Here is a 13,688-nt window from a genome sequence, read left to right as displayed (position 1 = left end):
GTAACACATATTCCTTGGAATAATAACTGCGGGAGAAGGAAAAAAACCACTGCTGTTTGTAACTCTGCTTGCAGTCCAAGAGATGCTGCTCTCAGGAGAACGCCTGGTAAAAACCACAGGTTTCTATACTAACTCTATAGGTCATAACTGCAGTTCAAACTTTAAAAAATAATTTAAGCCAAGGCATTTGCTAGTATCTTACTATTTTTAACAGTTCATCTGTTTTCTGCATTCTATTTCTACTGCATTTCTTATAAAGCCTTCTTGTTACAAGTAGCTTCAAGACAAAAAACAAAATTAAAATCTCATCCAACAAAGCTCTGATAATAGCAGGCCTGCTGATTTTATGGCTAAAATGAAAAAGCTTCATTCATATTGCAAAGCAGTCAGAGACCAAACAGGGTAAACACCACTGCGCTAGGCTCACACAACACAAGAGAAGTCTCTGCCCTAAAAAGCTGACAAGTCTAAATCATTTTAAATAATGTTTCTAGAAGTCTGGGGCACAGCATCCCACAGACGAAAAGAACTAGAGATAGTGCAGAAGAAAACAAGGGAGGGGTAAAGTCAAGTGAATCCACTGTTACGCACATGCTAAACAGTAAGCAGTATCCACCTGGGAGTCAGTTTTCAGTGAACACTAATTTAAAGCAACTGCAAGATTCCAAACTGATACTTTTTTGTGAAATACTGTGCTGAAACTCTTTAAAAGCAAATGGGATCCAGAAATTCATCCTACATTATTAAAAATACTATGAAAAATGGTAATGGTTTACGTGTTGAAGACTTTCTCTACTGCATGACTCTACATATTAAGGTGTTTATAACTACAGCTTTCCTCATAGGGTGATTAATCAAGCATTTCTTTTCCTTCTCTGGAAGAATATCTAGCTGAAATGTGGGTTTCAGACCAAGACAGAAAAACGAACTATTTAATAGATATCTGGAAAAGGATAACTGCTATGTTAGTGAAGCTAAGTAGACTGAGTCTAATTCTAATAACTAAGAGGATGAAAATGCTGAAAGGGATGCTTGCCCTTACCCTCTAGAGTGTGAGAAAAGTAACCATCAAATTGAATTTAATTTAGAAAGTAGCTGAATCATGGGGGCGAGAAAAAGCACGAGGACATGAAAGCAAGCATGTATGTGACCATGAGCACACAACATGCATGTTCTTATACACTGACTGCCATATATCAGTAATAAACTGTCTGAAAAGCAATAATGACTAACCTCCACATTTTAGTGAAACTGTGCATCAGGCTCACACAGCAAGGCAGAGCTGGAGGTTTGAGTCCATCCATTTGAAGGAGGAGGGCAGGAACACCATACAAAACCAGATATTTCACATAAAAAAATAGTACTTGAGCTAAAGCCAGGCCACCTAAAAGAAAAAAAAAAAAATCAAAATCATACCTTAAACAAGTCTTGAAATACTTTTAAAACTTGTTAATACTGATTACTTCCAAACTGACATTATTCAAAGAACCGAAGCAAGCACTATCAGTTGATGTGATATACAATACATACTTTTGCAACAGCTGTAGGACACAAGCACATGCAATGATGACCTTAGGCACACATGCACAAAATAGTACCATCATTCCAATATGAAGGCATAAGTAAGCATCTGTAGTTCCACTTTCAAAAAAAAAAATCTTTGGACTGTGGGTATTGACTGCTATGAAAAACAAATACTGACTTATGTTGAGCTAAAAAATCAGAACATAGCAATATAAACAATGAACATTTACCCCAGGTTCAATAAATTTTATCTTTGCAAAAAAACCCAACCAACCATGCTTCACTTGTTCCTCCAGACAGGTATAAACAATGGTTATCTTTGCAGCTTATACTGACAGCTCCACAAACACCCCATGTACTGTCAGGTTTTTTGTATCCCCCAAATCATTCCCTACAAAATCCCTCCTGCTGCAGCCAAGGCATAGAAGACTGGAACTCCACTTGGCATAATGCTTAAGGCATATTTCAGTTTTTAAACCCACAGGACAAAGGCCTCCTTAAGGGGCTTTAGCTGCCTGATTTCCAGAGGAGAAATTTTGGCAGTGTGTTTGCTCACAGCTTAACCCCAAGGTATGGCACAAAATACAGCATCTTGACCAGGTGTTAGATGAAAGTCACACTGGCTATTCTCAGAGTTATTACACAAGTTACTGTGAGCAACAATATTAAAATACATAAAGCAAGATGATTCATATCAATATTCTAAATGTTTTCTGCTGAATAAAACACTATTTGACCAATAATCATAAGAAGAAAATTCAGTTTAAAGCAGATGCCAACACCTTCATAGAAACTGTTGAGAATTCACTCCTAAAAGTTCCACTGACTTCACTGAACTTTTCCATTCGACTGACAGTTGACAGAAGTAAAATCTAATCTCAAAGGAGGGAAAACAAAATTAAATTATTGTCATTTGGAAGAGTAAAAAAAAAAAACCAACAAAATGCAATTGTTATGTCTCCTCCTTTTCCAGTGTTTTGCTTTCCCTCACTGATATTGACCAAGTTGTGATTTGACTGGAGTACTTTAGATATTTAATGGAATTTTAAAACCTTCCAGCAGACTTTCCTTGGAGACAAAGTTTTCGATCTGACTCCAGCAGTACACATCCGTGAACATCTAAATCTGCTTTTCTTTTTTCCACAAAACATTCCTTTTGCATTCTGCTGACTAATGAGTATACTATGGATGACAACCAAAAGTTAAACAATAAAAATTCATTTAACATACAACAACCTAGGGTGAAATTCTGGCATTAATAATGTAAATTGCAGAACTCCTGCTAGCCTAAACATGGCCAGCATTTTGCTGCTACAGTCCAACGTTTTTAGTTTTAGTATCATGATCCATGTGCATGCTATAAGAAACAGTTGTGCCACACAAGGTAAAAAATTGATGTTAGAACAACATACCTAGACATGAAGCTTATGGTATTTTCCTTCAGGGAAACAGTCATCTAGTATTCAATAACATTCTTCCCCAGAGGAAAACAAACAATCAGAAGCACAATTTGGATACTAGCCAATTAGCTACACATTAGATTACCACTAAATCATCTATACAGCTAACTTTCTGGTTTAATTCCCATCTCATTCAGTTTCTCATTTCTTTTCTGACAAATTTCATTGGCAAGCTGAATGCTGACACCCACACAAACCGATTATGAAGATCACAGCTGTCTGTGCACTGGTAAAATTCAAAATCGTGTGGCTGTGCATGACAAAGAGATTTAGAGACATAGACTACTGCTCTCTTGAGACCTGAAAATCAATACATTTGTTCTTAAATACAGTGATGAAATATTCCAAGTTCTCAGATACAAAGTTATAATACACAAGTTTCAGGGAAAAAAAAAACATTTTCACCATCTCTAACAACATACATTTAAGTTGTCATTTGTGTTAACTAGCAGATAGCTCAATAGCACCAGTATCTTAAATAAATATAGATGTCATATCACCAGTTGTTACCTGACACACACTAGCTACTCTGCATGCAGCAATTCTAAGACTCACAACACTAGCAATGTGGAGGTCCCTACCAAAATATGTAGATTAAGTTCTCACTGGCTTTCAACTCATCCCAGTGGTGTGAGAGTTCTGGCAACACATGGAAAGCTCAGGGCAAGATTTACTGCCACACAACAGCTGGGCTACATTGGCAACCAGCACAGGCTTTAAACCTTGAATATGTGAGACATTCCAGCTGCTTTGCATTTTGCTCCATTGTAACACAAAGCAGCCAGAAGTACACTGCTTCACCTGATTTAAATACATGAAATAAAGAAATTTAAGATCAATGCTAAACTTCTCAACTTTAACAATGTCACATTATATGTTCTCTAGTGTTTGATTTAAAGCTTAACTAGAACTCACACACAAGCATTATCTTAAATTGGAAAAAAGCTATATTAAGTGTATACTAAAGACACACCTAAGGGAAAGAGTATTGCAAAAATGCTATCTTTTCCCCATAATAAATTCATTCAAATGATTCAGAGACAAGGTTAAATTTTTGTAACACTGCAACGTGTTAAGGGATAAAAAAAATATCAAGTTAAAGTACCCAATCTTAAGCCCATGCACTTGAGCAGTCAAGCTGTTTGAAGTCCCAGATTAACTTAACTGACTTTTCTAGAAATTTATATTTTCAATTTATCATCTTGCAATCCTTAAAGCATTTTAAGTTTTCCCATGCTTTAAAAATGCATTCATAGACCTTAAAATATTTACCTTCCTTAAATTTACTGCAAAACTGCATTTTGTAAGTTTCATAAAGCTTTGTTTCAAAAATAATTGGAATTTAGAATATTCACAGAATTTTATTCCCCCCCCCCCCCCCCCCCCCCCCACATTCTCAAAACTCTGCCTGGTATGTTTTGACAGAAGTTACCAAACAGAACATTTTCATAAGTAAGTGACAAAAGATTTGGATCCAGGTATTGGAAACCACACTTGGCATTTTTCTGTCCATAAACCATCACCAAAACTCATGGTCAAAAATTGTAACTTGCACGCAATTTTATTACGAGTGCAACAGCACAAATTTACCCCTTCTGCAGCTACACAGACCCTATGTCATTAATAATTGTAGATGCTTGTTTCTGTCAAGTACCAGGGCAGGTTCAACTAGAAAACACACATCAGAGATAAATATGCAGTCATATTTCAAAAGGGTTATTGACACATGCTACGATAGGAAACAGACATGTAAAAAGGCTCAGAATTTGGGGCCAGATCATAAAGTTCAAAACATCAGTCTTCAGGGGTTCATTTAACCTCTCATTTTTTTACATGCCTCCTCTTATGGAGAAGAATTGAAAATTATGCAGGGATTCCTTCAAATTATAATCTCCAGGAATAAGGCTCTGCATTGGAGCAGATAGGCTACAGATGTATCTCAGCAATAATGCCAACAATCATAAAAATGCATCAGGAGTTTTCAGCTCCATTATATCAATCAATAAGAGCACAACTATTGACAAGCATGGTAACACTGGGCTACAGCATTTTCTTCACAGCAGGACACTCCTGCTGACAGAAGCCCCAAGACCGGATCTACCATGACCTTAGTTTGGTATTGACCACAGCAGCAGGCTACATCTCATGCTGGGGGAAGCTTTCATATGAACATACGACTACCACAGCGCCAAGTCAACTTGGCACAGGCTGCCAGGTAAGCAGAGCTCTGCAGCCATTGCCAGCAATCCCACATACATCATGCTGTGCTCTCCTGTCCCCTGCTCAGGGCTAACCATCCACTCGTACCTCCTATGCTGACCTGAATTAATGCAAAAGTGACAACTCAATTCTGTTATTCCTGTCTCTAGCCAATGACAAAGAACATCGTGCAAGAAACATGAAGCACACTGATTTCATTACTTGAACAGAAAACAATGCAATTATTAATTAGGCTCATTGCTCAGCAGTGTTTTTCCCCTTTGAAAGAGGTGCTGGCTCACAAAATCAAAAGGAATTATGAAAAAAAAGTACTACAGGGACTCATGCAGCCCAACTTCATATCCCAGCCTTCCAGTAGTAGCACACAAGAAGCAAGAAAAATCCTAAAACATACAAAGCAGTGGCAGGAAAGTACATACCACAGTGTTTGCCCAGGAGGCTAAGTGCTTCTTTTTAGACAGTTGAATGGACATAAAAATCCCAAAGTGAGTTACTTAAGCAAGATTAAACAGAGCTGCCAAGGGACTCTTGGTCAAGGCATACAGAGGTCTTCCAGGTTAAAGAAAACCAGAGTTTTTTTTCATGGATAGACATGCCTTGAAGTCACCTACCTTGAATACTCCTAAAACCTCTACAGTAAGCATTATGTTCACCAGTAACTACTTGCAGGAAGAACTCTAAATAAATCAACAGTTACACATTCTGCTGGTTTTGGCTGGGGTGCAGTTAGTTTTCTTCACAGTAGCTAGTATGGGGCTATGTTGTGGATTTGTGCTGGAAACAGCGTTGGTCATTCAGGGATGTTTTAGTTATTGCTGAGCTGTGCTGACACAGAGTGAAGCCCTTGTCTGCTTCTCACAGCAACCCACCAGTGGGTAGACTGGGGGAGCACAAGAAGCTGGGAGGGGACAGAGCTGAGCCAGCTGACCCCAACTGACCAAAGGGATATCCCACTCCGTATGATGTCGTGCTCAGCATATAGAGCTGGGGGAAGAAGGGGGGGGGGGGGGGGGGGGGACGTTTGGAGTTACGTCATTTTGACTTCCCAAGTAACGGTTAATGCATGATGGAGCCCTGCTGTCCTGGAGATGGCCCAACACCTGCCTGACCATGGGAAGTGGTGAATGAAGTCCTTGTCTTCCTTTGCTGCATGCGCAGTTTTTGCTTTATTTATTAAACTGTCTTTATCTCAGCCCAGGAGTTTTCTCACTTTTACCCTTTCTATTCTCTCCCCCATCCCACTGGGGCAGTGAACAGGCAGCTGGGTGGGGCTCAGTCAGTGGCTGGGGTTAAGCCACAACACACATGAGTAAAAATAGGCATAAACATAGGTTAATTGCCAATACTATCTAGAAGTTTAGTCTGCAGAAAAGCATATAAAAAAATGTGCCTTCCCACACACACTTGTATAAAGCAGTGAACTACAACATGTTTTAGAGAATAAAATCTTACTAAACTTTCTGAATCATGTTTGTGTTCCCAGTTTTCAGAACAGACATCAAGATGCCAAGTATTTTATCAGATCGTCCTTATTATCTTGCAGGATGGAAAAAAATCTCAGATTACTATTAGTATTTCATTACCATTTAGACAAATGCAGACACCCTCATTTCGATAGCAAAACACTGTATGTCTTAAAATGAACTCAGAAATCCATTTCCTAACTATGGGTTTATTAGAAAAAGAAATGCAATACATCAAAACCAGCACCCTACATCCAACTTACATGGACTACTCTGTAGGTCTTGCTTTCAAAGAGAAGCTTATGTAACATTTCTTCTTTTAAGAAATCAAAACATGAAATCACCAATTACAGATTAAACCAGGTGGCTCCACCTTTGAACAGATCATATTCTAGACTGACATGCTGCTCATATGAAAATAAATACCATTTTGGAGTACTAGAGACTATTTAATAATTGAAACAATGATAGCTAATTGACACTAACTTGCATATACTTCACTAGAACAAACGGCACATGGTTAAGACCAATACATTACACCCACAGAACACTCATGACATCGTATCATGCATGCATACGTCTCAAATGTATGTGTCTACATCAGACACCTCTGACAGAACACATGCATACAGACTCCTAGTCAAATATATTTTTACAATTACAGTATCTATTAGTATCCTGGATTAATCCAGTGCAACAATTGTATTAGACAATACATTTTCATGCAGAATTCTGGCTTTCACCATACCTTGAGACTGACATGAATTTCTGTTCAGAGAAGCAGAGATGAGTAAATGGTGCTGAATCACCAGGCTAAATGTGAAGCCTCATAAGGAAAGTATAGGCAGTGGGGTTTTTTTTAACCTCTGCATTTTCAGAATCAGACTTAACACACAAATGAGTTAGCAACACTCAACATCCATTTCTGTTTCTATACAACAGAGTGTACCCCACCAGAGTAAATTTTACCATTTATATTCTATGTTGACGTAGCCAAGAAAAAATAAATCACTTCAATTTAAGATCTTTCAACTAGCACTGTTGAGCTCCCTGTTACAAGTCAGTGAATTTGGCATTCAGCTACAGAAGCCTGAAGAACACAGGTTGGAAAAGATCACCAATCTACCTGCCCTTTATTTTTTAATTCTTCTCCCAAGCTCCCAAGCTCCCCACGTCCAAACACTACTCACTAGAGCAGATGATCTGGCCTAGCATTGTTACTCTGATGTGCTGCAGTTCACCATAATGGCTTTTCTCATTGGTGCCTGCAAATCTTCATTTTACAGTGTAAAATGTAAAGGCATCAAATTCATTCCAATTAAATTTAAAAGCTGAGAATTATCAGGGTTTCCATTACCATAGAATACAGGTCTTCCTGCTGCAACATTAATTCTGAAAAAGCCCAGTTCTTTCAGAAGCAGCTGACTGATGCTACCAGAATGAGATGCAGCACTGTCACAAAAACATGGAATTACTATGAACACTGCATTTGGTGCTCAGAGTTAAATAAGCACAAATGCCCTGATACTGTTCAATATGCCAATAGCTAACTATTCCTAGACACAAACATTTGTGAATATAGGCACAATGATTTGTGAATTCTAGAAATGCTCTCATTCTTCAAACAATGGCTTCCTGGAATCAATAAATAACAGCACGGTGCTGCCCAGCTGACATCTTTAAATTAATTCTGCATTCAGACATTAACATCCCTCCCACAAACTGAAGGGCCATATATATATGGCAAACAGGCACACACAGTTAAAAAACTCAAACACTATGGATACAGTACCATCATATTCTTCATCCTATTCCTGTTGTGGGACCTAGTATTTGGCCACTGGAAAACCATACTGCTTGCCATCACCTGGCTTTTCAAATAATTCCTACCACAGATCAGCAGCATTGCCAAGAAGAATTTGAAGCCAGGGTTTGCTGCAAGAACAGGGGTGGCAGGATAAGCAGTTCTGAGAAAAGAGCAGAGGAGAGCAGCAAAGCCCAGCCCATGAGCAGCCCTTAATACTGTGCTGCCAGGTGTTCATCATGCATGGTGAGTCTTGGAGAACAGTATCATTTTCTGCTGGGAGAGTGGGGTGCCACTGAAGCTCACGGCATTGCTGGAATACACAGGCTAGTACAAGAGTCACTGAAGAAACAAGTGCAAGATTTCACAGGGATTGTGTGTTACCCATTCTCATACCATCCAGAGGTATGGCCGAATGCCTTCCCCAACATCCAGACAGGGAGCAAGATTCCCACTTCCCTATACAGAGAAGAATAAAGTCTCTGTGGGAGCTGGAGCTATGGGCAATGACTGTGAATCATTTATACCTAAAGTTACCCAAAAAAGTTAATATTTGGATATCTGAAAGCACCTCTACCCAAAGCAAGCTCTCACCACCTCCTCTTCTTGCATACCAGAGACTGACATTTCCTCTCAGAGGTTATTCTTGCTACCAAGCACAGGCCACTGAAGAAATGGAATACAACTGTGTACTCAGCATGAAATTACACTTTTTTCAGACCCATATGATGCAGCTTTTTGTTAATATACGTGGCATTTGGTTTCCAGTACCACAGTCACAGCTTGCTGTGATATAAGCATGCAAGTTTAAAGAAGTATGTGCAGAATATTAATGGAAACAACTTAAATGTAAGGAGGAATACGTGATAGAAGATATTCTGACATCTACGTGGCACATGGGAATTGTAGTACTGAGCAGGGGAGGGGATATCCTGAAAACAGATCCAGAATATTTTTCTACTCTATTTAGTCCATGGAAGATGTGGATGCAACCAGCTTTTTCTCATATCATGGACAGAAATCCAGCTAAAAATCTTCAACATGGAAAAAAATGAAAAAATAGATTTTTCTACTGTCTAGCTGAAAAGCTTAAATAATGAATGTCCATTTTCTCTTTTAGTAGAGAAGTTCTAAAATAACATGAAGACTAATTTTAAGAAAGCTGCTGTTCTTCAGAGGATCCTCCAGCTAGGACTCCATTTTTCATTTAAATGCCCCAAAATCCAGGAGCCATAGTGCAACAAGACACTTACTTTCCTACTCATTACAGGATTAATGCACAGGGGATGCAACCTGCTCTCTCAAGAGTTGCTGACTATATACTTCCATAGCTCACTGATCCACAGGGCAGGCACATAAGTTGCCTTTACTGGCGACTGCCATGCACTAGTTAAGAAATGTAGAGAGGAGTAATCCAGGAAAACATGGGTGACTGGGAGAGAATTGAAGGTTCTACCTTCACATGTACTATGTCTTTAGTCTTCTGCTCACAATTCCCAACACTTATCACCCAGTTAATGACCTTGAAACTTGCCTGTTATAAATATAACCTGCATATAACAGCAATTAAAGTGATTGCACAGATACTTCTATTACAGCAGTTCTTCCTGCTGTAGTACAACAATGCATGAAAGCATGTGCCACATCATTGTTTATTCAAAAGACAGGCTTCATCTACCCAGATTATACAGCCAATAAAGAGGCTGGAGGATATTCAACAAGCAAAGGGTGAAGCAAGGCTACAATGCCCTCCGAGCCTTTAAGACACCATGGTAACACACGTGACAAGAAACACACAGCCCAGCTGAGTTATCTAGGACAGAGTGGCTTCCTCTAGCAAGAGAGAAACTCTGCACTGACTCTGACATGCTCACTTTCAGAAGAGTATGAGAATACACGGAACTAGGCATTTTCAAATTAATTGAAAGGAATGAGGTAACATAACCTATAGGCAAGAGTGTTGTTACAGTCATGCAGGTACTGGCTTGTAAAGGGCATGGAGAAAAGAACCACCTGAACATTTGACCTAAAAGGATCTTTGGTTTAGTGGCAAAAGGACACAAAATTTAAGAAATTTGAAAACCAACCATACAATTCACAGAATGTATTAAGAGCAGCTAATCCACGCAAACAGTAATACTGAAGGTAGCTTGCATCTTTGTTATAGTTAAATACACAGGCATCAAAACAATACATGCACCATTTTGTATATTGCTGCTTTTAGACACTCATTTGCCTAATTCCTTCCACACAAGAGAAAATAATTCTCTTACTGCTGGGTAATATATTTTCCCAGGTACTATTTTTGCTTAATTTCATACCTGTGTGCACTGAAATGTTACTTCAGGTAACTAGCATTTCTGCTTTACATGGCCATAAACAATGTTGTACGTGGGCATTTTTAAACAAGCATTGCAACTCAGTTTGTTTTATTTCTTTGCTGTCTCACCTCACAGGAACACCACATGAAGTGATGCAGAACACCATGTAGCTTCACACTTCTGAGGTGTAGACTGACCATCATCATTGCCCTTAAGATGCCAAGAGCAAAATCTCATAGCACTGTCACCTTTATCTGCACTGCTGGCATTTATTGCCTATCATTCAAAGACATCCCAGAAGAAATATGAAGGAGCAGTTATAACCTCCCTAATTAGAGCTAATTGCAGAACAGCCTCACAGCCTTTCCCCTAAGTTTAACAGGCTATCGGGGCAGCCAGGCATCATGATGTAAGTAGATGCTCCATGCTGTTTTGAAGGTGTGGTAGTTAAATAGGAAACACAAAATGAACAAAAAAAACCCAAACAGCAATGCAGAAAGGCATTATCATGTGGTTAATCCTCCTGAGACAACAACAAGCTGCTTCCTTGGTCTCAAGACTCAGTTATCTGATGTAATTGGTTTTAATTCAATAACACAAAATGCGCAATAATGGAGAGGAACGTTTGGCTCAGTACAGAACTGGTGTAGAAGCATGGTAAGATCCGTAAGGATCAACAGAAAAATATTGCCAGTACTCTTACTCCTATCAGTGGCTCCCTAAAGCAGGTCACAACAGTGTCCTGTCACTGATTTGAGTCTCAGGAGACCTGTAGAGTCACTGTGATAGAACTGGCAGAGAAAATGTTCTAAGAAGTGACAAACTTCTGCCTCACAATCTCATTTGTAGTATATTTTAAACACCTGCTTTCATTACCACAAAGACAAGGCTCAACAAAAGTAGGGTTACACTTTGAACACACCTCTCCTAAAAGCAGAGTTTTCACAGGGGCCTTGTTTCAATTCTAATGATCATATTTTAATCGGGCATCTTTACAGTCCAAACTTGCTTTAAGACTGGCTTTCATCACCTGTTTTTTTTAAGCATTTTAGCCTTTCCTAATCATCTGTTCAAAATGCATTTTAATTCTTAGGATATAGCACTTGATTTCGTCAAATATACAGCCTACTTAGCTATTGTCTGAAAAGTAACTCCCCCCCCCCCCTTTTTTAAAAATCAATATTGGTAATCTTTAAGGGAAGGAGGACTCCACTAGTAACACCAAAGCTGGAATATTTCATCCCTAATTCCATAGCCTTGCCTGCCTTACCCACTAGCCAGATTTTTGTCAGACATTCAGATACCACCAGGAGCCAACAGATTCAATTCATCAATGAACTGACACTTAGAACAGGACATGAAAACTCAGAATCCACATTCTAAACAGTGACTGAGTGAGGAGAGATAGAATGAACCACAGAGGCAAATCTCTCACTTTCTGCTCTCCATCTGCTCTTGCTCTTTTTTATATATTGAAATACATGTTAACTGTGTACATATGCACATACATATGTAGAGAGACAGAGCACACACATTGCCCTCTGCTGACCAGAGTCCAATACACAAGTGTGCTCCAGCACACACACTGCTCATCGAACATGATCTCCAATGAATGCTTGATAGGACCGTATCAGTGTGTGTATTGATTTGTGTTTACTTGCTGCTACAGTAAGAGACACCTTCAATTTGGCAATCACCAAGGCTTTTTCAGAACCCAGTTTTAATGCCTGGGGTTTCTCTGCTTTCACTCCTCCTACTTGGTGATACACATGGCAGGACAGTGGAAAACAAACAAACAAAAGAAATCAAACTAACCACATACATCAGTTTCTTATGGGTTAGCCTATGTCTAACTACATACCAGCACACAAAGCTCTTGCCATTTTATATGTTCATCAGTGCTCATTTTTTTTTCCCCCAGTTAGTCATTTTAATGAAATCCCAGGGAGCTGGGAGTGGGCAGAAGAGGGGGAAGTCAAGCAGGAAAACATAGCTGAGAGGCACTAACTGCTACTTTCAGGCCACCTTGTTCGCAATTTCTTCCCTCTGCTCTTTTCATGAGTACTGTCATTTTACCCTTCAACGTGACTAACTAACTAGAAACATCAAACACTGAAGAAGATCAAAACACACTTCAATTCCTAACCTCTCCTCTATTCCTACACTAAAACTTTTTTTAAGTGTCCAGTTCCTTGACTTAGGGAGGGTAAGAAACCACTTCAGACTAAAGTTTATACACACACTTTAGATTGCAAAAAAAATACAGAATATTTTTTAATTTAGGAAGCAGATCAATAAGTTCAACTGTAAGCTTCTTAAGAGAATCTACATATTATATTATATTAAGTCTGCAGACCATATTTCTGACAGTGACTGGCCATAAGGTACTATTCATAAGTACCTACAGATGGACATAAAAGTAGACTGGGGTTCTTGAAGTGGTGGGAGAAGAAAGATTTCTGCTATTGTTTCTATACTCACCCAAGGCCCAGTATGATGCAGCTTCCAAAGGTGGAGCACTGCTGTAGAGAGCATGGATATACATGAGGTGAATCATCAGCTCAGCCAGACACCACCAAAAGAAAATACGAGTTATGCCCACAATTAAGATGCTGAGATTGGTCTTCAAACTGAAGGCTTCTTGTCGTCTCATCTAAAAAAGAAATCCAGAGAGGTTATATGGCACATAAGTGACTGTTTTACTCAAATACTCATCCCAAGAACTTTTTTTAAAATTTCATTTGCTATTCATTACTATTATTAAAGGGACCATTTGACGATACCATTTGGAAATTCCTGACATACTCTTGAGGGAGACTGGTCTCTCCATTCTCAATCTCAGTAAGCAGTAGAAATCAAAAAGAGACCAAACAGGAATATACACTGCACCAAACTG

At 39.0% G+C, this 13,688-nt stretch overlaps 1 protein-coding gene across 2 annotated transcripts in view; it reads right to left on the bottom strand.

Annotated features, from left to right (window-relative positions):
* HHAT (hedgehog acyltransferase) overlaps positions 1-13,688 on the bottom strand; it is a 163,705-nt gene that overhangs the window by 140,628 nt on the left and 9,389 nt on the right. For both annotated transcript variants that reach the window (XM_074863642.1, XM_074863643.1), the window contains 2 exons: positions 13,274-13,445; positions 1,234-1,384 (listed from right to left, as the gene is read on the bottom strand). In XM_074863642.1, the coding sequence (XP_074719743.1) occupies positions 1,234-1,384; positions 13,274-13,445 (323 nt within the window). The remainder of the gene's footprint in view (positions 1-1,233; positions 1,385-13,273; positions 13,446-13,688) is intronic.

Source organism: Strix uralensis, chromosome 3 (assembly GCF_047716275.1).
Source record: "Strix uralensis isolate ZFMK-TIS-50842 chromosome 3, bStrUra1, whole genome shotgun sequence".
Lineage (NCBI taxonomy): Eukaryota > Metazoa > Chordata > Aves > Strigiformes > Strigidae > Strix > Strix uralensis.
Note: the sequence above shows the minus strand (reverse complement) of the source record. Positions and strands in the feature narration are given on the sequence as shown.